The sequence below is a fragment of the Anomalospiza imberbis genome, chromosome 1, assembly GCF_031753505.1.
Source record: "Anomalospiza imberbis isolate Cuckoo-Finch-1a 21T00152 chromosome 1, ASM3175350v1, whole genome shotgun sequence".
NCBI lineage: Eukaryota > Metazoa > Chordata > Aves > Passeriformes > Viduidae > Anomalospiza > Anomalospiza imberbis.
This window is the reverse complement of record NC_089681.1, coordinates 61962528-61989550: the sequence shown is the minus strand read 5'-3', so window position 1 is coordinate 61989550 and position 27023 is coordinate 61962528. Positions and strand designations below refer to the sequence as shown.

At 36.7% G+C, this 27023-nt stretch overlaps 1 protein-coding gene across 2 annotated transcripts in view; it reads left to right on the top strand.

The window, feature by feature from the left end:
* The window catches only part of GABBR2 (gamma-aminobutyric acid type B receptor subunit 2), a 454194-nt gene that overhangs the window by 392555 nt on the left and 34616 nt on the right, over nucleotides 1-27023 (top strand). For both annotated transcript variants that reach the window (XM_068194855.1, XM_068194863.1), the window contains one exon: nucleotides 22289-22399. In XM_068194855.1, the coding sequence (XP_068050956.1) occupies nucleotides 22289-22399 (111 nt within the window). The remainder of the gene's footprint in view (nucleotides 1-22288; nucleotides 22400-27023) is intronic.

Genomic DNA, 27023 nt, shown 5'->3' with positions numbered 1-27023 from the left:
ATAAATAAAATGCGTAGTAGTCAATGAGGATACCTTTGGAGTTTCACTTTTGAAGCTCAGTAGAAGCTGAAATAGCCTGCCCTCAAATAACTTTTAGGTGTTTGGAAAGAATACAAGACTACCATTCCTTTCAGACATCACAAAAACATCAAAAAATTCCTGTTCTTTATATTTTCTTTAAAGCTTTAAAGTTTCTTAAAGCTTTAAAGAATATACTGAAATACTTTATTGTCAGAAATACCAGAGTAAAAGTATGAAGAGCAAAATTTGAAAGTATGCGGGTTTGAGCAGCTGACATATTTTCCAAAGATTTTCTTACAGGTTCTATCTTTAGTACCACAAGATACTAGAAGAAAAGTATATCACAATAATAGAGCTTGTATGTACTATATAAACCAGTGATCTGGGCAATCATTACTCTATTACAAAAAATGTGTGATGGCATTTTTACCTTACATTTTAATAGTGAAAGTCAGAAGATGGTGGTTTTGTTCTGCTATTTCAGTTGAAAAAGCACATAACAGATCAGAAAAGGCTGCCTTCATAGATCTATTAGTTAGAAATAAATATAAATAATTATGAATTATAACTATAACTATAAATATAAATAAATATAAAATAAATATAAATTTGATCTAACAGTGAAATGCCTCAAAATCAGTATGAAGTTCATAGTTACTTAAAAAGATGAAAAGGTGCCATGAATGTTTACATAGCAAAACTTACAGCTGGCCCTAACTTCAGTTATATTTAAATTGTTGCAAGACAACTTAAAGGATTGAGGAAAAGGCAGCAAAGAGAAGCATCATATAAGAGTTTCCATTTTGAAGAGCAATTTTATAGCTGATAAGAGTGGTAGATGTCAGTGGCACAGAGCATTGAAAGTGAAATATATACAGAGGCCATATCAGAGAGATGAAAGAAATTTCAGATAGTAGGAGGACAACAAAAATTATAAAGGTGTTTAGTTAGATGCTTTCTAAAATCTCAGAAAATACATAATAAGCTAATAAGATAGTAGTATAAAAATAATTAATGGTGAAAAAGGCCAAATAGTGTATTTACTCTTTTAACGTGACATCAGCAAACTGTCAGGCAAAGTCTTAATTTTATCAACACATTTTTAATAGATAAGAGTGTATATTTTGCTGACTATGCATAAATAACCTGTTGAAATAAGTTGTGCAAGAACAGAAGAAGAAAAAAAACTTCAACCTTTGCACAAGTAATAAGGGTTTTACCACTCCTTTATAGAAAATTGCAGTATTTTGGGAGAAAGCTTTTATTTTCCTTTTCCTGGAAATATGGTTAGCTAGTAAGTTTGGACATTTTGCAAACCACATCTGGAAGTAAGGTTCCAGCTAACTGGGCTATTGGTCTTAAATACAGTGGCAGTTCCTTTGTCTTTGTTGTGGTGCAGTGCAGATATATTAGTTACCCTAAAAAAGTTTAAAAAAACTAAAACAAAATATGTTTTTAAGTGTAAATTCACACCTGTCTGTGAAATATAAGTTGTACTTCTATATAGCAACAGAACAGCAATAATTAAGACCTGACTTTTTCTGTAATGTTCTATTTAAAACCCACTTAAATTAAATGAGTTTTTCTTCACTAGCAGTAATAAACTAATTCTTTATGCAAAATAAGGAACTGTGCTACCACAGCAGAAGTTTATGCTGCTTGTATGTTGTCATGACACTTCTGGGTAGGTCACTCCTTTTCCCAACACACTTCTCAGAAGCACTTTAGATATCAAAGTGTAAGGATGAAGCTTCATTTCCTACCAACTTTGTCCTTGATAGTAATTCAATAATTGTTATTTATGCCATAGAAGAGTGTTTTGCAGCAAGGAACACGTGTGATCTTATGATGCTCAGTACAAAATGAAACCGAAGTTATTGATAACCAGCACAGAAGATTGGCATAATGGTCTGATAACTTACTCAGGATTCCTATTGAGTCCACTTGAGTGTAGTCATAATTCCCATCATGACTTTGAATAATCCATTTAGTCTTTCACCATCCCTCACCACTAAAATGGGAAAATCATTATTTTCTTCAAGATACACTGAACATATTTGCTGTTGGGATTGGAGTGGGAAAATTTCAATAAAATACCCTATTTAATTTCATTTTCATATAATTTATTCACTCTACAGAAGGGTTAAAAATACAGGTTTTTATTACTTCATAATAAGATAAATTGTAACGTTTCTTTGTGGTAATACCTGTCATCCTTACATAATTCCTATAAAAAATACAGGGTTTTTCTTCTCCCTTTTCTTGCCAGCCAACTAAATGGTGACACAGATAATTGAGCAGTGTCATATTCTACCAAATGCAGCTTACCTCTAATTAAGTGTTGTCCATGTATGAGAAGGATTAGAATATTAAGGTCTTAAGGGCAGGATTAGCTGTAGAAACTGTCTTCATCCTCAGGAAACAAATTAAAGGCACTGTTGATTAAATGGATGATTTCCAATAGTCAGTGTAGATAGTCCATGTGCATCTTTCTGTCACCATATTTTCTCAAAGTGACTGGTGTGTGTGTGTATGACAGCATTACTTCCATTCAAGAGAAATTAGATATTTACTGTGTGCAAGGAAGCACTGCAGAAAATTTTATTTTAAAAGTATGAAGAGATCGGTTGATGGCAGTTCAGGGTGTTGGTGACCCTGATGCCTCCTTGTTTTATTACCTTCTTGGTTATTTATTACAGCAATTTTTCAAGAAATGTTGCATTTACTTCGACTTCTACCACATTTTGAACTTGTTTTGTTTCTTAAAGCCAGTGAAACTGCTGGCAGGATGGATTTCTGTGCCATAGAATTAAGTGTTAGACCGAAAATAGAAAAGGATTAGAAACACTTAATGGCCAGTGATTTCTGTATTTCAGGACATCACCTCAAAATTTCTCAACTTCTTTCCTAATCTTTATACCCATTTCTTTCACTGCTGCTCAGCCACACAGAGAACTAGGTCCATTTTGAAGTGCTTCCACTAGTTAATAGAATTCCTGACCCCAAATTAGGTTTTGAGATGCCTCATTTCAGAATCTCTTCTCTTCCAGCTGACAGCTGTACATCAAGAGAAACGAGGAGGTGGCAGTTTCTCTCATGCTTCTCTTCCCAATTTGAGTACAAGCTTTTAAACTCACTGTGCTTCAGCAAGTTAGTGTGCAAAAGTGGAAGATGCTGGTTCAACTTGCATGTCATGGAAGCAAGTTTGGAGTTCATCTGTATTCCATTCCGATAGGCAACAGTTAGGATGGGGGAGGGAAGAATAAAAGGATGTCTCCCTGCCCTTCCCACCAGCTGTGTCTCACGAAGGGGCAGGTACTGCCCAAGCAGAATTAGAAAATCAAGCCCCACGTGCTTCAGTTAGGAAGCATTTTGTGGTAAGACTCATCATAAGACAAGCTACAGGTGAACAGATGTCCTGAGGTGCCATGCATGCACCTCACTTCTGAAATGGAGGTGCCTACTAGGAATATTTGCAGAGGAAACTGAAATGTGCAGAGGGAGGTTTTGCCAACAGAGCTGGCCTGCCACAGGTACTGGTGATACCAAAATGGTGGACATATATCCCTGAAACTCAGCACTCCTGTCTTCTTTGTAAATGCATCCTTGAGCATCTCTGATAGTTCTCTCCTTCTTATTTGTTCTGTTTTGTTGTCTTTGACCTTAGTGAATGGTCTCACGAAGTGTCCTCCATCTAACAATTGGCAAAATTGCCTATTTATTTCTGTTTTCTTTCTTCTTCTAATGGCTGTGTTTGAGATGGGTTGGAATTTTCATGAGAGACGTAGATAGGAATTTCTTTGTTTCCTAGTCTATTTGACTTCAAGGAAACTGGTTATAATTACTGTTTGAGGTTGAACTCCAGTTACTGCTGATAAAAACTTCTGCTTCTTGACTTAGTACTCAGAACTGAGATGCAAATAAACATGAACTGAAATAATTAAATCAATTACTAACTTTGACAGTTCTCCTGGTAATCTGTGTAAGCTTTATATTTTCAGAATAATAATGTCCAAATTCATCTTAGCTGAAGTAATTTTTTGGTTGAGATTCATTCCTTCCTCTCAGTTCTCAGAACTAGGTCTTGCTTGAGGCAGTCCTTTAATTTGTAAAGAAATTACTTCTCTAAACTTTGTCCCAATGTGACTTTTGACCAGTTTATGTGTGGATAGCTGAAACAATACATTACCAACAGTTTATTAACTTCAGCTGCCATGTCTTTCCTTCAGTATTATATGTTCAATACTTCTGATTTAGAGGTCATAATTTTAACCTGTCAAGTATGTCTTTCAGATGGGGTGAATACACATGTAGTTTTGAAGTTAAATATAATAGCTTCTGTTTGGCTTGGGGAGCTCTGGATACAGCAGGCAATTACTGCCAGGTTCCTGTAGCTTTACTATTCCAACCTTCTCTCAGACATCTATTTCTCTTTACCACTCACTACAAGTAGAAGATTGCCTGTTGCTCAGCCTCCCATGGGCTGAGCTGCCCTGGGCTGCATGGGTGATGTGGCAGCCTCTCTGGTTCTTCCCAGGTTTTCTCATCCTCCTGAAAACCTGGCTGCTTGATTTTTACCTCTGCCACCAGAAAGTAAGGAAATCGTAAATAAGGAAAATGTCCAAAAATGCCAGGGCTGCATGGAATTAAACTAATTAGCTACATGGAAAATGTTCAGAACTATTCAGGGGAACTCCTTGGAACAGAAGATCGATGGTTGCAAGGGAAGCAGAAGAAAAGGAGCTGGGGAAGGCAGGTGGTGGTTGCATGTTGACAGCATTTGCTGCATGGTGGTGTATTGTCCAGAGAAAGCCAGCAATAGCTAAAGCACTGCAGGAGGAATGTGGGAATGCAGGGTCAGGAATCCAAAATTATTTAAATTCTTAATTGCCTAGATGTCTCATAGGCACCTAGGTGCAAATTTCGCCCAACCCCAGTCTAGCTGCCACTTCTCCTATCAGGACCCTGAAATCCTAGATTTTATCGTTTCAGATGCCCAAGTGCAGTGTTGAGGGTAGAACTGCTTAAAGTTATTGTTGAGCTGCTGGGCCCTTCCAACTCTGCCAGGGTTCACAGGCTGAGCACTCCTCCATGATATTCTCTTTGCAGTCTTGTCTGTATTAGAGGACTCAAAACAGATTAATACTAGTCTCTTTACTCTAGTAACCTGTGGAAATACAGGATGCACATTTACTAATTTTTTTTACTAGTTTTGATCACATTTCTTGGAGAAGTACCTTAGTCTTTCTGTTTGCATGATCAAGAGCTGAGATTACCACATGACTTTAATGAAGTTCTCTGTTTTTTATGAATCCCTGCCTGACATTGTTCACCCAACTACCCTGTTTTTAGAGAAAAAATAAACAACAGATCTTTAGGTTGCAAGATTTAATATCCTAGGTTCTTGTTGTGAGCCTTACAAATAGTCTGCCCTCCTAAGGACATTGTGACTTACAACAGATTGGGCATAGAAACCAGAGAAAATGGCTTCAATTTTGAATCTGTTATTGAAACTTCCACCCACAAACTGAGTATCATTTCTGTGCTACAGGTGCACATTCACTGTACATCTAACAGCAGTTTAATTGTAGTGCTAGGCTTTTTTTTTTTAAGATTAATTTTTTAATTGGAGATCAAATTGTTGCTGCCTGACTGAAAGCAGCTCTCATTTATGTAATAAATTTATGTCTAGCAGCTCTACTCAAGCCATTGGAGTTGTACTAGGGCCACTGAGAATGCTATCATCTTTAGAACAGTGTAAACTTATTAGGATAATTTTTTGATCTTATAAGTGAATCTAGCAAGCTAAAATCACCCTTCATCCAAAGCAGAAAATTGCATTAGGGTTAAATTAATTAATTTATTTGATGGCTATGTCCTGGAGCCTGCCGGGATCCTGAGAGTATCTCTCTCTTAACTCCCTCTCTTGCTTCCTAGCATGAAAGTGATGGAACTGGAAGAAATGTGCAAGTTACAAATTTAAGTGTGTCACCACTGACTTTTCAGTTATTTGTTGCTGTTTACAGAGCAGCTCAGATTTGTGTGACACAGCAGGCAAGTACAGCATCAGGTTTCTGCCTGATGCATGGGAAGCCAGATTGTTCACCACTTGGCTTAGGCATTCCTGCTTGCACAAAATACAGGTGATGTGTGCATAACCTGACGACAAATCTGAATGCTTTGCTCACCTCACCTCCATTAGATTTTTGCTTTATGCTGACTGTTCAGGGAGGCATTCCAGTGTAAGAGATGTGTGCTGTACCAGCTGTGGTCCTGGGACAGGAATCAGATGTGGTGAAAGTTTGCTATTGTGACAGCAAAGCCTGCAGTTGTGGAATCCTTTTCCACATTTCCAAGAAGTGACATTTAGAAAGGCAAAATGCAGATGAAAAACAAGTGAAAATTTGCAAGGAAGATATTATTTCCCACACCTCTCCTGTTTTCCTTTATTTGTATATGTATTTCCTCTTCTATCTGTGATGATTTTTTATTCCTACTTGAAACCCAGATGTTTTTAAGTTCACCCATGTAAGTACGGGTCATCAATTCATTACTACCCTGTGCATCATACATCTCCTCAAGTCCCTCTAATTTTGTTCCAGACTTCGACAGACAGTAATATATATATTTGATTTATCTATCATCATGTCTTTATGAACACTGGTTGAATATCAGGCCTCTGGAAAGCATGTTCATCTTTTAAAGTCTCCTGACAAGAAAGCGCCAGTGTGAAAGACCCAGGGGAGAGAGAGAGAAAGACAGAGAAAGGAGAGGCATCTTTGATCTATTCCTTCAAAGGTAGACCTTATAAAACACCTGCATCTAGCAATCAAAAACACTGATTCTAAGAAATCAGGCTTTGTTAGCTCCATTTAATGCAGGACTAATTGTTTAAACACAGAGTGAGATGAAAGAAGTCATAAAAGCTAATCTGTATGTTAAAACTTTTGCTTCTGGTAGATGATAGGGTGATTTTCATTGAAAATTAAATTGTAGAAAGTAATACATGAATGTGGCTAGATACAGCCTGGGAAATTTTTCTCAAAAGAATATATTCTGTATCTTGGGATAAAACATTCAGAAATGTAGGAGTTGCTATGGAAATGCTTAAATTAAATGTAAAGCATGCATAAATTTTCAATATACCCATCACTTTGGGAATCGGGCACATATGTTAGGGGGAAAGACATATACATGAAGACTAAGCAGACAGTAAAACATGGACTTTTTTTTTTTCCTGTGCATCTCTGTTTGGAATATTCCACTGGCATATCTATACTTCATTTTGAGTGCAGACCAAAATCCACACTTGAATACCAAAGTATTCCTGTGCAAACTTCAGGACAAGACAGAAAAGTGGGCCTGAGATAACTCTGCCACCAGTGCCCTGTCTTCTCATGCAGCACTTGGCACAGCTTGGACAGCTTTGGGCAAACAAGCTGAATATTCTGTGCTTTCTAGGAAGGTGCTGGGTAGCACCACAGTCGATCACACCATGTGGTTGACCCTAGCTAGTCCTGTGTGAAGAAGAGAGAACAAGATGAATTCCAGATGTGCCTTCTGACCTCAGCTATTCCATGGTTTCCTGAAGCTGGAATTATGTGAATAGCCTGTTATCTTGTTGTCCTTGCAACAGTCTGTCCACCGAGCTACAGATGTTCTTTAGCAGATGTAGGTAAAAAGACAGAAAAGCACACTGGGTAAATTCCACCCCTTTACCCCCATTCTCCGTGCACTGTGAATTTGACACAGACTAAAAATTTGAAAGTATACACTTTGCATTATATTCCAGAAATTGCCAGTTGACTAACAAGACTCTCTTTTGGCCATAAGAAGAAATGCTTGGGAGAAAATAAATGCTCAGATTTTTGCTAAGTGCTCAGACTGTTGGCTCTGTGAGCTCTATGTACTAAGCAGATGACTTAGTACATCTAAGCAGGGCACTCTGTGTTCTCTCCTGATCACCTTCAGGAAGTCCTGGACTTGCTGCACATGTACAGGAGTACCTGCACATGCCACAGGACTCCAAGGTGCAATGGTTGGGTGCAATTGCCTGTAAGGCACTACCAAGAGTGACTGGTGTTCTGTACCATGGTACACGGGAGCCACTCTCACACATCAGCCTTACCATCCTTGGTAGTTTGCTATCACTGTTTGACACAAGTTAAAAAACACAGATCTAGAGAGAGGGTATAGCTAAAAAAACCCTCCAGGTTTCTGTCTGTGGTGATGCTGACATAGTGAATGTCTAATCAACCTGAAGTCTACAATTTGCAGAAACATTCTGAATCTCTCTTCATTCTTGAAAGACAGCTTCTGTAAGGTGGTTCAGTTTTCTGTTTTGATCTTCTTGTTAAATTATAGCTCAGCATTCTAATGTAAATTAAAAGAGAAACTCTGAATCTTCAAATTGCAGCTTCTTAAAAGTTGATTTCCTCTTTATAAAGAAAAAAAGAGATATCTATATCAGAGATATGTCTCATGAAACTATACACATACAAAGGCATATGCACCTTTAATAATCAAGTTATTCAGTTTAATCTAAGTCTTGACTTATGAAAAATCTTCCCTCATCAAGGAACTTTGTGTCTATCTGTCTGCCTGCATCAGCATTTTGATGTGGGAATGTGCACTTGGGATTTGGTTTCACTTTTTCAGTGGAACTACATCAGAAGTGCTCTACAAGTGTGCCTGATGTGCTCTATCCACTGGTGGGTAACAAGGCTACAGGGCTTTGTTTGAATAGGTGTGCCCAGCCCAGGCCGTGCTGCAGGTGGTGACTCATAGTTGCAGTTGTAGGAATCCTGTTAGGTTTGAAAAATGTAAAAAAACCCACAGGCATAATCTTGACTGCACTAGAATGAAAAGTAAGATTCCCATTCACTTTAGGGAAGGCTATAACTAGAGTAGGTGCTCTTCCCACCCTAGCAGCTGCCTGACAGGGATGAACTACAGCAATCAGTTTTTAGATATGGCTGCTGGACCCAAAACAATTATATACTCTGAACTGCACTCCTTTGCAGAGCTAGAAAAATACACCCTTTTGCACCCTTTAGCAAAGACACATTAACCCTGCTGGACAGCCACTTTAATAGATAGGTTTAATAACATCACATCTTGTGTGTTTGCATTTGTCCATGCACACAAAATAAATTCCTCTGCTAACAAGGCCTGTACCTGCCTGTCTTTCACACTCATTTTAAACACTATTTTATACAGATGTGAGTGAAAATCATTCATTAAAAAATTATCATCCATTAAAAAATGGCATGATGATGGTGAAAAAAAAGTATATTCAGTCATGTCCTTCATCTGTGTACTTATCATTTCTCTTTTTGTTTTTTTTTTCATTTAGATAAAGCTGGAAGGCAAAGGGTTGAAGATAGCCATGCACATGTGCAGATAAGCCTAGGAAGCTAGGACATGCCAGTAAAGATATTCTTATGTCCATATAGGCAGGTGTTCTATTAGGGAATTTCAGGTATTTATTTATATTAATTGTCCACTAATTAAAATATTCTGAAAAAAATCCTCAGAAGCAACAAATGGTGCCTGGTGGATTTGATTTCAATTTATAAGCAATATGCTGTGTCTTTGTAACCCATGGCATAGGCAAATGATTTTAACCATGGAGTTAAACGTTAGTGGATTCATTGGAGACTATTTGGCAAACATAGAGCCATTTAAAGAGAGAACAAGGACTCATACTTGTGAAAATATATTGGGAATAGAAATTGAACTATAACATCTGCATACTATTTAATTAAAAACATATTTGCACAGCTGATACAGATCAGACAGTATTGGAGGAAGCTTCTTACTGCTTGTCACAAGAGATGTTGGTCCTCAGGATTTGATTTGATTCACACATGAGCAATGCATATCTCAGTGTTTAGATTCATGATCCTGTGAGTCAACCCAAATTGCATATTGTGACTATTATATTTGATACAATTCTTGAAAGCAGTGTATTTAAGAATACTACATTGAAAACTGAAACCTTTTATTTAGTCATAATTAGCAGATATAGGAATCGAGATACTACAGACTTTATATCTTCAGGGGATAAAGGGTATTTAAAGAACAGTAAGAAGTTAATATGTCTCTATAAACCTTAAATGCATAGGACCATATTGTGAGAGTTTGCTCATACAGTGCTAAGGTACTATTTAACATGCAAATTGTGTAATGGGGACTCTCTCATTTTGAAACACTACATTCAGTTATTCAGATACTTTTTGCTTAACCAATTGTTCCTCAATTAGTCCAAATTACTACAGCAAAGAATTATTTGTAGAAGATGGTTCTATTTAATTAAGGAAGGCTGTCATAATCTGTCTCTACAGAATGGGTTCATGTAACTTTCAGCTGTATAATATTTTATATTATACATATAATATAAAACTGCAATATTTTTAAATTTAGGGTGAGCATTTGTTTGGATTTTTCCCTGAAAACAATACTATGAGTCCACCTTTGATGGTGCTTTCAAAATTTTTCATCAACAGTAGATTTTCTAATCCCTCAATTGTATGTAAACAAACTATGCTATTTATTCATTGTCTGATATATATGTAAATCCCTGTGTTTTAACAGGTTAGCTAAATCATGGTCTCCTCAAAGTTTTACACTTGTTCATCCCATTGAACATATCCTAGCACTGCTCAGTAGTGGATATACTTGTCTATTCATAAACAAGTGTATGAAAAACTGTCATTGTCTTTCCCTGTCCATTCATCCCTGGAGGGTAATATTGGGTGGGTATTTTTCAAATTAATATTTTGTTAAGTCAAGCTCAAAAGACTACATTTGTATTTTGCCTTTATAAGACTTCCTGTTTCTATAATAATTATAATATAGTTTCTGATTCACACAGAGGTAGATTTCATAGCCTTCAATCATCTCCTAAGAAAGTAGTTTTCCACTTCTAACCAATAATTGCTGCTGTCTAATTTGTTGTATTGAATGACTGATGCATTCATAAAGTCATATCAAGGTGATTATGGGAACATCAGGCCTAGTTGCATGCAGATAAAGATTTACAAAGATCACACAAACACATTTCAAAAAGAAAAAAATCACTTTTACAAAAGTTCATTAAGAGATACTTTTTAATTAATATTGATCAGCCTGCAGAAAGAATTCTTTGCTATTTTTGGCTTATATATGTTGGTTTTTCAAGCCTCAGATGAGTTGTGAATACCTCCTCAAGCTTCAGTTTCTCAGTGGTAGGAAAGCTTACTCCAGCAGAGGATTAAGACATCTCACCTTACTGAGTTGGATCACTTGGCTCTTACCAGAGGTGCTCCAGAGATCCTCAGTGTGGATTTACTTTGGGGAGAATCAACTAAGAGCTCGGTAGCAGAACGTTCTGCAGTTTCCTTAGCTCCTCAAAGCACATCAGCAAAACTGAAATTTCCTGGGGCCACGCCACTGCTACTTACCCAGCTGTTTTGGCTGGTCCTGCTCCAAGGAGTCCTCCAGCACTGCCACACAGAGCCCAGTGCAAAGTGCCAGAAGGTCGCACCTCCTGCCTCTCCTAAAGTCCTGTCACGCTGCAACCTTAAAGAGGAGATGATGGCAGCATAATAATTGCTCAGATAGCTTAGACAGAAGGGTTTGTTCTGAAATGTGTGACAGGCCGATTAGTGGCTGTAGGTGAATACTGCAAAGGAGGTGAGTGCCAAGTCAGACAAACCAGGCATCATTGACACCAGCCAGCGCTGCTCAGAAATGTGCTGCTTTTCCTGCCCTCATGCTGATAATGCCTGTCTCCCTGTCCTTATCTCGTCCTCTGCTGGTCTCTGTGGGCTGTGAAAAGTGGTATCAAGAACAAAGGCATCAACCCCTTACTGTTTCTCTTCAATGCCTTGGTCTCAGAAATGAAAAATCTGGTGTAAATATAAGCTGTCAGGGACTATGCTGAGAAAGTTTTTGATGGCTTTCATGTCAGCTCTGGAAGCATTCTAGAAGAATTACACATGCTCACCTGTCAAAATAAAACTATGAAATAGACATCCCTAAAAAAATAACAGGAGAAATTATTAAATTGCTAACTATACCCTATTAAAAATTACAGATAAATTTAGACACTTTGCCGTGGAAATAACCACCTCAATGAATTCTTCAAGTCCAGTAAAGATACAGGTTTTGTTTCCAATAGTTAAACAATCCAGCTTCCTGAAACCTGCTGACACCTGACACAGTATGATACACCTGTACTGGGAAGATGCTTGTTGGTAAGATCATCTCTACCAACAGAAATTCAAGTTCTCATGACAAGAGAAAAAATGTAAAGCTATGGATATACACTATATATTTAGTTATAGAAATGAAAATACATAACATCAATGCTTCCTATAACTCTACATCTTGAAAAAAATAAACACTTTGTCTTGTCCAGACATTCTAATGCAATAATTCATGGAAACATCACCTTAAAAATAAGGAAATGTACTAATATTATCAAGAATATGTGGAAATTGCAAGGCAGAGTAGATTCAGAGTTATCTGCTTGTACTACTTACATATATTTATACATATATATCATATATATTCTTCAAAAACAAAACAAAACCCTATATGATTTTAAGTCTAACAATGTTAAAAAAAAAAAAAAACCACTGTGGAAATATAGAATGGATTTTATGGTTGCTAGGCTTTTTTTTTTCACGTTGACTTGTTTTTTCAACTGAACAGTCTTCTGTTGTATACCAGAGCAAAGGACCTGCAACATTTAAAGTGTCTGGTAGACTTGTGTTAAACCAAATCTTGTCTGACAGATGCTGAAAGAAAATAAATTATTTAAGAAAAATGTTGCATAAAAGTTTTACTGAACTGTGAGAAAGAAAAAAGTCCCATGACTACCTGCTTTGCTCTGAATAACGTCAATAGAAGTGGCAACACCAAAATAGCTATTTGTAGAAGAAAGATGTCATGGAAAAATCAAAAATCCTTGTAATTGCTCTTCTTTTTGTGTTTTGGGGGCATGTAGCTTTCAAGGTAGCTTAGTGCAACTCTTATAGGTTCTCACTCATGTCAACTATTCCTATGAAATCAAGCGAAATACCTGGTGAATAAGATTTCAAGATTATCTTTTTTCTTTTCTATAGTTTTTAAACTATCTTCACATTTGCGTATTCATTTAGAATAGACCAAAGAAAAGTTGAGAGATTTTGTGGCAACTTTGGTTGCAGGTGTACACTTTGGTCTAACTCGACTTTGGGTGTTATGGTGGTATTAATCCTGGATATGTCTGTAGGGCAGCTATAACACTTGAGCATACTCCATTCCACTCTTCAGATTTCAGGAAATGTGTTGGTCCAATGGTCCAGTGAAGACCAATAAGGCATGTTAAAGAAAGATAAAACATGTCGACACTGAAACACAAGCTCAAGATGTAGCTTATCAAGGACTACAAGAAGAGTTTACTGGGTCAAAATCTGAAAATACCAATACAGCAACAAAATTTTGTTTTACAGCCTTTCAATTTGGTAGAGAAAACATAGTAAGAACTAAAGGAACCTGATAATTCATTTTAGACATCAGAACCAAAATGAGGGCTATTTTTTCTGCAGTCAATACAATTGGCTCAGCAAGAGCTACGTAGGTTTATTGTTACGGGATTTTTTTTTTCTAAAAGAGATGTTGTATTTCAAACTGGAGTTGAAATATGAATATGAAAATCTATATTCTGTGTTTTACTAAAGATGAGACAGCTAGCAAGACAGTGTCATTTAACTGTAATATCAATATAACTATGAAATATTAAGCCTCATTCCAATCTTTCTTTAAAACAAGACTGACATTGATTTAAGATTCCAAGTAATTTTTGTTTGTTTAGGCCTGCATTTTTCACTGCTGAAACAGGACTCTACCAAAGATAAAGGCATACTTTGTACAACTTTAATCACCTGCCTTTGCCGTAAGCTTTGCTGGCATAATTGTGTCTGTAAAGGTTGCAAAGATGTGTGGTTCATTCATTGGTGGCACTGCTCTAATATAGGTTCAGTTACACTGGCCAGCATGAATCTTCAGAAGTAATCCTTCAAGAACACAGACCTCCAAGCTAATTGCTGATGATATTCCCTAAGTTAGATATTGAGATATTTTTCTCAGAAAACATTGAGTGGCCATAAGATTCATACACTTGTAAAAAAAAGGTAGTCTCAGTTTTCTCATGGGGAATTATTTTGGTAGGTAAGTGCTAAAATATTCTTGTTGACCTTTGTTAACTAAAGAACATCTCTTTTGAATTCAACATGACCTTTCTTATCAAAATGGAGTTAGGTTATATCAAAGATTATAAATTTTAAAAGGTCAAAACAAAATGAAATCTTTTGAAGTAATCAAAATATTTCTGTCGACCTGACCTTTATTGATTTATTCATCCACTCATTTTTCATGAAAATTGTATGTAAAAATGTTATATCTGAGAAATTACTAGTGTTGCAAGGTGGGAGAAAAAAATCAAAATCTTCAAAATTGTTATCAAAGACTAACATTTTCAGGTACTTCTGTACATCGAGATGCCCCTTATGTTTGACTTGCAACAAGAAACTGGGAGTTGATTGAAGAGAAAGCAGGTTTTGTGCTGGGGAAATTGAATTACCTAATTTTAGAAGGATTTATGGAAGAGAATTAGATGTTTCTGCTTCAATCATCATGATGAAATTATGGAATATACTTATTAAGCTAGTCTTAGGATTTAAAAATTAAAGATTTTGCTCAAATTTTTGAAAAAAAAAGGAAATACCTCCTCTTACTACAGCAGTTCCTCAATGAAGTCTTAGTGCCGTCATAAAAATAGCAGCAAAATCTTCCCATAGGTTGATGGACCATCATCTTACCATTTTGGAGAATACAAAAAAAAAAAATCTCCCTAATGTTGAGAATTAATCTCTTTTTGTTTGCCACAGTCCAGAAACTATTAATTTATCAGCGCCTACATAGGGCAGCAGTGCTCTCTGCTGATATTTGCAGATATTTGAAAATGTCATGTCACACAACCCTGCTTTATGCTTCCCTCTTCTCCCACACGTGATATATATGTTTTTAAATCCTCTTAGGGAATGGATTTTTCACCTTCTAAATTAAGTCAGTGTCCATTTGTTGTTGTTCTTCTTGTTGTCACTACAATGCAAATAAGCATAGTGATAAATATTTTTAGAATCCATAAATCAAGGGAATTATAGCACTAAACAGAAAATATAAGACAATTGTAGGGGTGAGATTGTTGTCCTCCTTGACCCAAAAAGCCAGGCACAATTGAGGACCTGGTTTTTCTCATAGGAAGAAGCAACAGATGATAGCTTCTGTTAGTTGTTGGGTGCAAGTCTGGCTTGTTTACAGGAAAAGTGTTAAATCCTGTTTCTCTGAGTGCCACATAATGCGCAGCAAGTCATATCCTTGCTAACAACTCAAAGCCTACCCACTAGGAGATTAATTACAAAAACAGCCTCTAACTTGGTTCCAGCTGGGGCCACCCAAACAGTTTGTCCCTGGCTGTCCTCTGTGGTTTCACTCTACTCTTCTCCTTTCTGCCTTTGCTGTCCTTCCCAAGAATGCTATCTGTTTCCATTACTATAAGCAAGGAGGCATTGAATTGCTCCAGCCACCAAAAGGAGTGCCTGGCATGGCCTTCAGCATAGCATGAAATCTAGCTAGGAAAGGAAAACTAGAAGGAGTTGCAAGTACGGGTTGTGAACCACAATTCTGGGGAGCTTCACAGGAAAGAAGGGGAAGATATTCATCTTGTGAAGCTGATACCAGGAACTGTACCTTTCTGGAAGAATCTGTACAGTGCAAAAGGGTGTGGGTAGTAACAGAGTTCCTCATTCCTCTGACCTACTTCTCTTATGTGTTTTGGCCCCTTGCACTCCCTGCAAAGGAAACCACACCTTCTACTGCTGAGCACTTTATTAAGTCTTTGTAACACTTGTCCCTCTGTCTCCATGCGCATACACAGAAAAATTTCATTATCCAGTCACTAGATATGCAACTGGGGCAACATTCTCTGAGGAAATAATATGATGTAAAATTTCCACTGAAGCGATAGCTGAGTGCAGAGTGGGAAGAGTCAGTCACAGTTGTTTGAAACTCTCCGTGATTCAGGAGAATTTTGCCTTCTCCCTTTTCATTAGCTAGTCTGTGATTGTTTGCAGGCATCACAGAGGTTTCTTGACTCAGTCTAAACTAATATTTTGCATTTTATGTTAATGCAAATAAATGAAACTGGTTGGATTAGGAGATTATATTAATAAAAATAGCAAGAAATCTCTGGGAATCTTTTGCCTCTCAGAAAAACAGTTTCATTTAAACAAAAATGAACCACCACAACAGGAAAATAAAACTCATTAAGTAAAGTGATGTTATGAATAATGCTGATGGGAGATTTTCTCTACAAATAAATGTATGGACAAATTCATGATACAAGAATTTATAAATAGCTCTTCTGGTATTTTAATATCTTTTAAATCAGACTACTTTACAGTATGTATGCTGACTGATTTATAGAATTATTTGTACAAGAGGCAGATGGGGACCTAAAAAGTAGGTTTCTTTTAAATATATTGCAGGATGTTATCACTTTGTCTTTTTTATCAAACCTTGGGGTTTTTTTGGGATAATGGGAATGACAGTGGTTATCTCTAATTTATTTGAGGGTGGAGGGGAGGTTTCCTGTCTTTCTTCAATCCCATTCTCTTGGAAATTTAGGCCTGGATTCTGTATATGTAACAAGCTGAGGGATGTAAAATAGCAACACCAATATCCTTGAAGCCCCCAAATGTATCAGTATATTTTCCTTGGTTTACATGGCACATCTTTATTCTTTAGGAAACCAAATTAAGAAAACTGACTGAATAAAAAAAGGGGATACTCTTGTTGGTATTCCAGCAAGTGTCATTTTGTTGTGTCATGATTGCCAGCTAACCATTACTGAATTACTGTCTCATACTAAAATACCACTTGGAATGAAGATATTTTAGGAGTTACAATATAAATATATATATTGCTATATTGAATTGTTGGAATAGTTTAATTTTTGAAGTATTTGTGAAGCCAGACTGCCTAAAGTCCAGTCCATTGCTTCAGGAGGGGTGGTGAACTGGATTTCAGTATAAGAAGAGAATTAATGAAGCAGAAAATACCCTTTAATCCCATTGGATAACCTAAAGATACCCTTTAGTTCATGTCACAGAGGCAAGAGGTGTGTATTCACATCTGTGTAAGAAAGATTGTGTCCTGAAACATGACACACCTCATTTTTCAATCATCAGAGTGTTACAGAAATGTCCAAACTTCTCAATTAACATTGGAGGGAAATTAAATTGGTCACTGGACTGCAGGAATTCAGTAATAGTCTTGTGCTTTGCTGAGATACTCTGTGATAGATAATGGGCTCCATAAGGTACCCAAACCTAAGCTCAGGTTTCAACAAAGACAAACAAGGTTGCCTATTATTCTAGGTTGCCTACCAAATTTTTAATTGGAAGACATTCCAAATGAGCTACCCTAGCTTAGTATTGCCATTCCTATTTCACATTAATGGAAAGTATGACTGCACAAAGTAAAAAATACGTGAAACAAAAGGGATCCATTTCCTGGAAAACCTCTTCTTCATATCACTGTTCACATCAGCTGTTTTGCTCTAAAAATACCTACAAATTATTAAGTAATCAAAAAGTTGACAATGTCTGATCCTTCTCTTTTCATCGGTAATTAAGAGCCCGGCTCTCAATTTCACACTGTGTGCTCAAACTGTTTGAATCCTTTTATGAAGCACCTTTACAGAATTCAGAGTTTAAACCAACTATAATTATCCTTGGGAGGGAAAACAAAAAAAAGTGAATTTAAGAAGTAAAGGACGATCTTCTAATTTTGCAAAGTCTGAGTTTTAAGACAAGTGAGGTCCATATGATTGCTAAATGTGCCAAATTAAAGATGCCAGAGATATCTAATTCACACTGCAAATTAGCTGTAGTATATAGTCATTATGCCAGTTCAATTGAAGCCATTTAAAGGGAAGAGAAAACAGAGTGGGATGGTATATGAAGGCCATTTTAACAGTGTGGCAGAAGAGTATGATTCTGCATTTTCCTGTGCTGTGGAAACACACAGTTTCTTTTAAACAGAGTAAACAGAAGCTGCAACTATTTACCTTATGTTCCATGCCCATCTTTGGGAAAGACCGAGGCCTAATTTGTGACTTTCTCACTGGTGAAAGTGCAGCTTCAGAAATGGCCCAGAGTCACACTGGGGGTCTGCTGCAATGGGCTGAGCAAGCTTGCTGGGACTGACCCCTGTGAGCTCTGTCACACAGCAGCACCACAGCTCTGCAAACAGAATCGTCTGCTCTACTGGCCAAGGGACCTGGTGAGGAGACCGTGTAGAAAAACTGCCTTGGGAAGGTCAAGGACTTTTGGATACTATGTGCTAGCCCAATCTGTTCTTCACAGATATTTACTGGATAAAATGCCTCAGGCAATATAGACCCTTCCTTCTTTTAAAACCTTTGTGAAGCTACAGAAAAGGAATAGCAATAAAGACACAAAATAAGTCAAAAGTACATTAGTCATCATACAAATATCTGCCTTTTTGAGAGGAATTTTGAAATTGCACTTATAGATTTTAAAATTTAAAAAAAATTAAAAAATAAAATAAAAATCTGATTTCCCTGATAGTTACTGATAGTCTTAAACTTTACTTCTCATTCTGCCAGTTCCCACCTGGGATATCACTCACCTGTTATGACAAGGACCTGCCAGCCCTCCCAGAAGACTCAAGAGGAAAGAAAATGAAAGGGCAACAGAACAACAGAATTGACTAATAATTTAAACACACAGACGCAGGGGATATCAACATTCTATGGGCAATCTGTTTACTGGTTTGGGTTGCTTTCTAGACCTAGCAGATCTCATGTAAAACAAGCATTTTACTGGTGATGATACACAACTCTTGTATGAAGTGAACAGATTAAACTATTTATGTTCAACTGCTGAAAGCACTCCAGAAATTGATGTCAATGTCAGAAACCTTATAAGGTTTCAGAAGAGGTAGGAAAGCTTCAGCCTAATCACAAGATAGGAGGTCTTTGGGCTTTTGAGAATGACATCTGAAGGGCATTGAGATTGTTTTCTATAAAAGGAAAGGGCAAATTTCCAGTACATGCATAATCACTGGTAGCATTTATGTTGTCATCCTCTCTAAAGCAATAACAAAGTGCACAAATGGTGGATGATTAGAGAGGTCAGTCAAGTGCCCCATTCAGCTGTAATTGTAGAGTTTTCAAAAATTCTTTTGACATCACAAAATATCATATGTTTTTTTAACCCTGCTTTTTGCTATGATTAGTTAATTCATGCAAAATCAGTGAAGAAACAGAATGGCAAATTAAAAGCAGTAGAACACAAATGTCATTTTGCAGCAGTGGTGAGTAATCAGCAAAATCCATTAACTTTAAAATTACTGCTACCTGCCAACATTTAATCCTACGTGCACAGGACCTCAGCAAATTTTTGTTTAAAAAATTTATGACCTTGCAGGTCTCAAAAGTCTTTTGAAAGAAGTGCTGCCCCATGTACACTTTTGCTGCAATCAGTATTCTCTCTTTCCCTGCTCTACCTAGAACACTTCACAAGATTTTTCTATCTCACAAAGAAAATCTGAACACACTGTTTTACTTAATGAACATCGATTTTGAACTATCATGCCTCATAACATCTGACAATCTTCCTAGTAAGGAAACGATGCTTACTTTCTTAATAGTATTGGAAAATAAATTACATTTTCCACTTAATCATTTTTTGTGCCTGGATCTTAAAAGAGAGGTTTTGAGTAATAAATGGACATACACTTTCCAGTTTTGAAGTAAATTTTCATTCGTGAAGATATAAATTATATCAAATTATATAAACATATAATCTGCCACAAACCAAATAGGAATTCTTGTTTAATTAATATTCCTCAAAACAGGGAATTATTCCAATTACTTGTAATTACTTAGAAGTGGAGGAATCCTTCAGTCCAGGTGTGATTAGAGTTTTCAGTCCAGGAACAAGGAAAACAAACCACATGACATCATCCATCACACCAGGCAAAAGTCCTCAGTATTTTTACACTTTGTTTCAGAAAAGTGGGAAACTGAAATGGAAGAAATACCTGGCAGGAGTGATGTGGAACTGGGGAAGCAAAGAGAGTCCTCTGCTGACTCACCAGTGTGAAAGAAAAAAAAAACAAAAAAGGAAAACACTCTGATGATGAAAACCTTAAATTTTATGTCACTTCTGTAATTCCAGACCATAAGAGATGAAGATTCTGGCAGGTTAGAAAAATTTCTCTGTAGTACAGTCCTGGTGACACGTCAGTAACACATTCAGAGCTCAGTGTGAATGATTTGTCCTGTGAAGTTTATTACATAATAGGAAAAAATTATGTTAAACATATTAGGTTGTAGCTTTGACATGAAAGGTGCTTTCAGCTCACCTAAATTTTAGCACTGAGCTTTTCTCATTGATCAGTGAGAACGAGGCAGTTCAACTGATCCCCAGACAAATATTTGTAGCTTCTTAAATGTTGTGATGACACTTAGTGTTGGCAGTCATTTCAGTTCTTAGCTAATGGCTGTTCGCCTGCCATCAACAACCATAAGGATGGAGTCATAACCTCTTTGGGAGAGTTAATATCGCTGCCTTGGTTTTTATCTTATTTTAGGACACCTTTTTTTTCCAAGAGCTTTATTTTTCCATTTAGGGTTTCTACAGAAGTTCAGGATAGGAAAAGGTTTTAAATGTTAATGTCTTGCCTACTGGAGGCTTTGCAAAGAAAATTGTGAATAGTTTCACTGTGCAGCGAATCATAGCACAAAGTTGTTTGGGTTTTCTCATTTTTTACAGTGTATGACGTCAGGGGAAATGCCTCACATACAAAAACACCAGTGGAAGAAAGTGAACTGAAAATTATTGCTTTGATCACTAAAACACATAGCCAAAGTCATACCTCATCAAAGGAAGCAAAAATAACCTTTTGGAAATTATTCAGATCTCGCCAAAGTCCTTCCATGTACAATTCTACTTTTCACTTACTTTTCCTTATATAATAATTATTATACTTCTGCAGGAGACATTTTACATGTGTTATTCACCAAAAAAAGGAAAATTGAAAAGCCCACTGGGACAACCAGGTGCAGAAAGCTATGTCTGAGTTGATCTTAGTTTGACTGAAGCTCAAATCCATTCTTTCTAAGTAGAAAGGAAAAATAGCTTTCAGTATTTCAGAATTTTTTATAATCACAGTGGACTGTAGGTACATGCATCTCACAACAGGAGTGTTCTGCAGTATGTAATTAAAACAAGTTCTCTTAGAATCACATACAAGTTCCTTGTGTTCTTTAACAATGTACACCATTAACATGCAGTCTAGCAGTTTGACCAGACCCTAATATCTCCTCTAATTATATATAGCATAGTAGATAGCAACCCTTTTTTGCTGTTTGTCAACTGTTTTTTCCCTGTCCATAAAAAAAAAAAGAAAATTAAGTCAAGGAGTGGTTTTTGCAGATTTCTCTGAGTCTTTGTTATTGCTTCTCCTTCATACAAACAGTTCTGATAGTCTTCAAGTCCTCTTGATTCTGCAATATTATGCAATCTTATTTCAAGATAAATGGAAAACTGCAAAGCTTCCAGCAATATTTCATTTTGCACAGGCAATCACTGACTCTAAAACACTATTTTTTTTGTGATGATGATTCATGATCTCTCCTAAGCTACTGGTATAGTTTCCATAGTAAATGGTCTTTGATTTAGCTCACGGTTATCAATGAAAAACCACCTGAAACACAGCAATGTTTCATACATTGTTTATCAGCCATTTGCCAGTGACACAAGAACTGCAGGTGAAAGGAAAGAGAAATTTAAATACATTATTTTTCATGCCTGTGTTTTCCAGCGTTTTGCCTTATAAAAAAAGATGTCCTAAAGCTGAAAAATATGACTGACACTGTTAAATACAGAGTGACTTCAGATATTTTCTTTCAGGTTTGAAGTAGATGTGACCTCACCATGTAGTAGCTATCAAGCTGCTGTTTCCTCAGATCCTTGTTTTTCACTGTATTTCTCTGTGGGTTCATGGGTCTGCTGTCATCACAAGTTACTCTTAAGTTGTCCACTCTGTATCCTACACATTCTCAATCTACTGAATAGAGCAAAGTACCACTGAGGTGTGAAGAAAGGAAATCTGAGTCCAAATATTTCACCTTCTCTTTTTGCAGCCAGACCCTGCGGGCAGAGATATCTCCATCCGACCAATCCTGGAGCACTGCGAAAACACCCACATGACCATTTGGCTTGGGATTGTCTATGCTTATAAAGGGCTGCTGATGGTAAGCACAGCTTCTTCTGCACAGCACTGACTTCAAGCTGCTATTTACTGATAGGCATGAACTGAATTATATTTGCTTTCCTGATGGCTGGGAGTGAGTAAAAACTGCTTCGAGTACAACTTCTATAATCAGATCTGTTCTAGTGTTCATTAGACAGTAATATGTGGATATATGCTTATGTAAAATAAATAAGACATCAGTAGCATTCAAGCAGAATATTATGGATATACCACAAACTTAGAAATTCAGTACTGAAAAGATGGGTCTATAAATGAGACAACTTTGTAAATAAAGAAGTCAAATCATCCAATTTCCTGAAGATTCTCCAAAAAGGTGGAACTAAATTGTCTGAGATGTTTGCCTCTTAGTTGCTAATGTATTTAATGAATAGTCATGAAATGCAAGATTAATCTGGGGCCTGAAGCAAAATAACCCTTTTGTCACTGAAGCCCATCTCCATAAAAATATTTAGTAACTAAAACAGACCTCAGGAACCAAGGACCCTGAGGCTTGATAGTGAAAAAAAAAAAAAAAAGAAAAAAAAAAGAAAAAGAAACTGTATAGGGGACTATTAGAGTTTAAAAGCTCCTGAACCTGAAGGTTTTGAAAACATCTGATATGGACAGCACTGACCAGCAGAACATCTATCTAGAGTTGAGCCCCATCTGGATCCTAAGCCTGACAGACATTAGTCTACACTGCCTGAAGGGGTCAATCTGTTCTGTGCATTTGGAGCATGCTGGTTCATTAGGACACGGGGAAAAGATTGGATCAGCTGCTTCCACGTGGCATGGTTGGTGCTGCTGCCCAGAGGGGGCTGCTGGTGCCTGGAGTCCTCTTCTCTCTCCCCTAAGAATGACCGCTCTGATGAGTCCTGCTGCTTTTCATGCTGCTTTTTTCAGGCTGAAAAATCTTTAAATATCCAATATGAGGTTAGGAAGGGAGAGATGAGAAGTTTTGTTTCTGTAAATTCTAAACAGTTGCTTTGTGGTCAGGCTACTCTGCAGAGGCAAACCTTCAAGCAAGGAGGCACCAGCATCAAGTGTCTCCAGGTCCCAGGTGAGACCTCTGATGAAGCCTTCTCAGCTTTCCATTTAAATACAGAAAAAGAAAAAAAAAAATCAACTTTAGTTGTAGATGCCTCCTTTTCAGAGAATGTCCAAGCAGGAAATAAAGCTCAGGGTGGCTCTGGATGCACAATAACCTTGGCATGTAGCACAGCATTAAGAAATTTGTGTCCTGAAGGGCGCCACAAATTGGGAGCTGTGACATTGACCAGCACTGGGGTAAAATTCAAACAACTGGTTGGGTTTCTTTGTTTTTTTTAAGTAACTTCATCCGTGTTTTCAGTTAAAATATTTCAAATATATATTCTCTGGCAACTTTCTTTGAGCTTTCGAGTTTGAGTGGTGTTAGTAGTCAAACTGCTTGGGTTCTCACTAGTCCTTTGCCCTAGATTGTTTTGTCAGCATGCATGTTAGGCTATTTTCTACAAGATATGTGACTCTCCTTAAGTCTGTAAGTGTCATTTGTAAACTTATTTTGCAAATGCCATTACATTATTAGACAATAATATGTGCATATATGTGCATATATGCTTATGTAAAATATTCAATTCACTACTGAATTTCTTGGCTTGTGGTATATCTATAATATTCAGCTTAAGTGCTACTAATATTTATTTTACGTATGCCATTACTCACTAATTTCAGACACACAGTGTTTCATAACCACCAGTGAAATACACACTTTTATTATTCCAGTGCCCTCTTAACTCACAAATCACTATATATTAAAAAGGAAGATACTCATCTAAATAATTTAAATAATTGTTATGAGTGAATGAGTGATATGAGGACAACATAATTGATGCATTTTATCTCATCGCCAAAGACATTTCTGTACACCGCACATAGTTTACCTTCAGAACAAAAAAAAAAAAAAAACAGAACCTCTCATGTTACTGTATCATTTTATAAAGGTTTATCTAATACAAAATTCTGTGGTTTTTAATAATAAGACATATCTAATTTAACATGCTATATACTAAAGAGCTAGTGTTGCTAATTACAGCACAGTGCAATATTTAAGGTGAAATGGCTTTTATTGGGCCAAAATTATTAACTGTGACCTCTTGTCTCAAAACAGGAATATAAAAAATGGGGTTGACCTAAAAAAGTTCCTTTCTTTTTAGTCTTGAAGTAAAAGCGATACTGTCCAATCTGATGTCCTAAATGCACTGATTCAGCAAATAAATCACTCAGGGTAGGACAGAGCTCAGAAGGGCAGGAAAGGGCAGGGAAGGCAAGGAATGGCAAAATAAGGGAAGGCATTACTTAACGGGATACACTGGTTCCCTCTTCATTAAAGTGAGCAAATTCTGAAAGTCAGATTCACAATTCTTCAATTGCCTCTGAAGCTATATGAGGAAATGCTCACTCTGCATGAAGGCTTCTCAGTTATTAGATTCAGATTCCTCAGGTGACTAGAGAATAAGAGGAAAATTACCATCCTAAATTTTGCTTTTACCATTTTATTAACCTTCTTCATAACCAGTGTATTAGTCTTCTCCAGTTCCTCCATACTTAGAGGATTCACTGTTTTCTCCCATCTCAAGCTCAGCTCCAAAAAGGCTGCATACAAGTTCAAGGTCTGTCTATGTGTACATGTTGACCATCACAGAATTACAGAATCAATTAGGCTGAAAAAGACTACTGAGATCGAGTCCAACCTATGCCTGAACACCAGCATGTCAACTAGTTAGTTGCAGTATTTTGATTTTTGATGAGGCAGACATAGTAGAAAAGCACCTATCCTTCATATATTCCAAAGGCTGATAGAAAACACACCATCTTAAACTTGCTGGTGGTGCATTATTAGGGAGTGCATTAACATCTTTCTGAGGGGTATGAGTTATTTGTCTCATCTCAGCCAGAACAATGCCAGACTGGACTCCTAGAATGCTTTGCTTATTAATCACACACACATTAGTCTTGTCCACTGTTTAATTCCTCTCTTCCTGATAATACTTGGAGTTAACATTGGACCCAAGATGTACATATGTTGGAAGTTTCATTGTGTCCCTGACATCTTATTACAGGTATCTGTTATTGAGCTACTGAGAAACAGACTTCTGAGAAAAAACTATATTTTGAGCTTGATTGTTGCTCTCTGTATGAAATCCTGTTTTTGCCCTGTGTTAATTGAGGGGGTTTTAAGCCGTAACTAACAATAGTGACCATTTCTCATACACTGTTTTTAATGTGCTGTCCTCAACTAACCTTGCCAAGAATGAAAATATCAGTACTTCATGACTGAGATAGGAAAAAAATAATGCATATTCATCATGGGACCTGATAAATGTCACTAAGAATAAGAAATTTATTTTCTTCTAACTATTCATATTTCAGCATTTCACTATAGTTTATATACTGCTCAACACAATTCTGTAATTGATTTAGAAGCCAAAGAAAATATTAATTCAACTAAAATAGATCCTTGGGATGATGTTCAATCTTAATTTAAAGTCTGAAAGAATCCTCTGCTTCCTAAGGCTCTCTAATTGCTAAGCTGAATTTGTCTTACTTCCAAGCCTTGAATTTTGTTGGGACTTGCATATATGCTGTCCCTCTTACTCTAAAATGATCTGATGTTCTTATTTCTAGGCAAATTTCCTTTCATTCAGCCAAATTTCTGTGATTTCTCTAAATATCTTTCTGGGAGTTGTCTAACATCCTTACCCTCTGCTTCCTCTGCATCATTTTCAGCCATGTTATTATCTCCTCCAAGTCAATGTACATAGTGTACATCTCTGGGACAGCTTAAGTTAATTTTTTTAAAAACTATCTTCTTTTTTAGTAGCTTCTCATTAATAGTTATATGTTGAGATCCATCACATAGATTTCAATCACTTTAAATTTGTTGTATTGATTTTATAGCATTCTGTATTTAAATAATGATACTGTGCAGTATTAAGACAAACACTACTGGGAAGTCCATGTATCCTGCATGAATGTAATTACCTTTATTCAGTCTTGCAAATTCCTTTTAAAAAAATAATAACAATTTGAATTATATTGCTATCCCTTCCTCTCCCCCCCACCCTCCCCCCCCACTTATTTGCTGAGTTCATGTGTCAGCCATTTCATTAATTTGCTTAGGATAGAAATTATGGTAATAGCTCTGTAATCACGGGGTGTTACACTTTCTCTTTTCCCATATGGCCTCTTTGTATCTTAAGTGGAGCTTTGCCAGAATTCAATAAATAGCAACAATTAAGCCCAGCAGTCCAGACAACTTCTAAATCAACTCTTAAAACTACTGTATGTAAGTTACGGAATCTCTGTGATTACAGCAGCTTGTGTTGACAGAGTTTTCAAGAGCTCTCTCTTACTGCTGGAATAAGCTGCACTTCACTGTTTTGGCAAGATGTGAATGGACTCTTCTACCTCTATGTAAATACAGGAAAAAACCCCTTGTTAAGCACATCTTATCATGCATCATTGCTATTGAATTTGTCATCTCCCAAGGAATGAATCGTTATTACGATTCATTTTTCTCAACTTATATTTTTATAAATCTTTATGAATTCTGTTATTGCTGCTAACCATTCATTAACTACTAT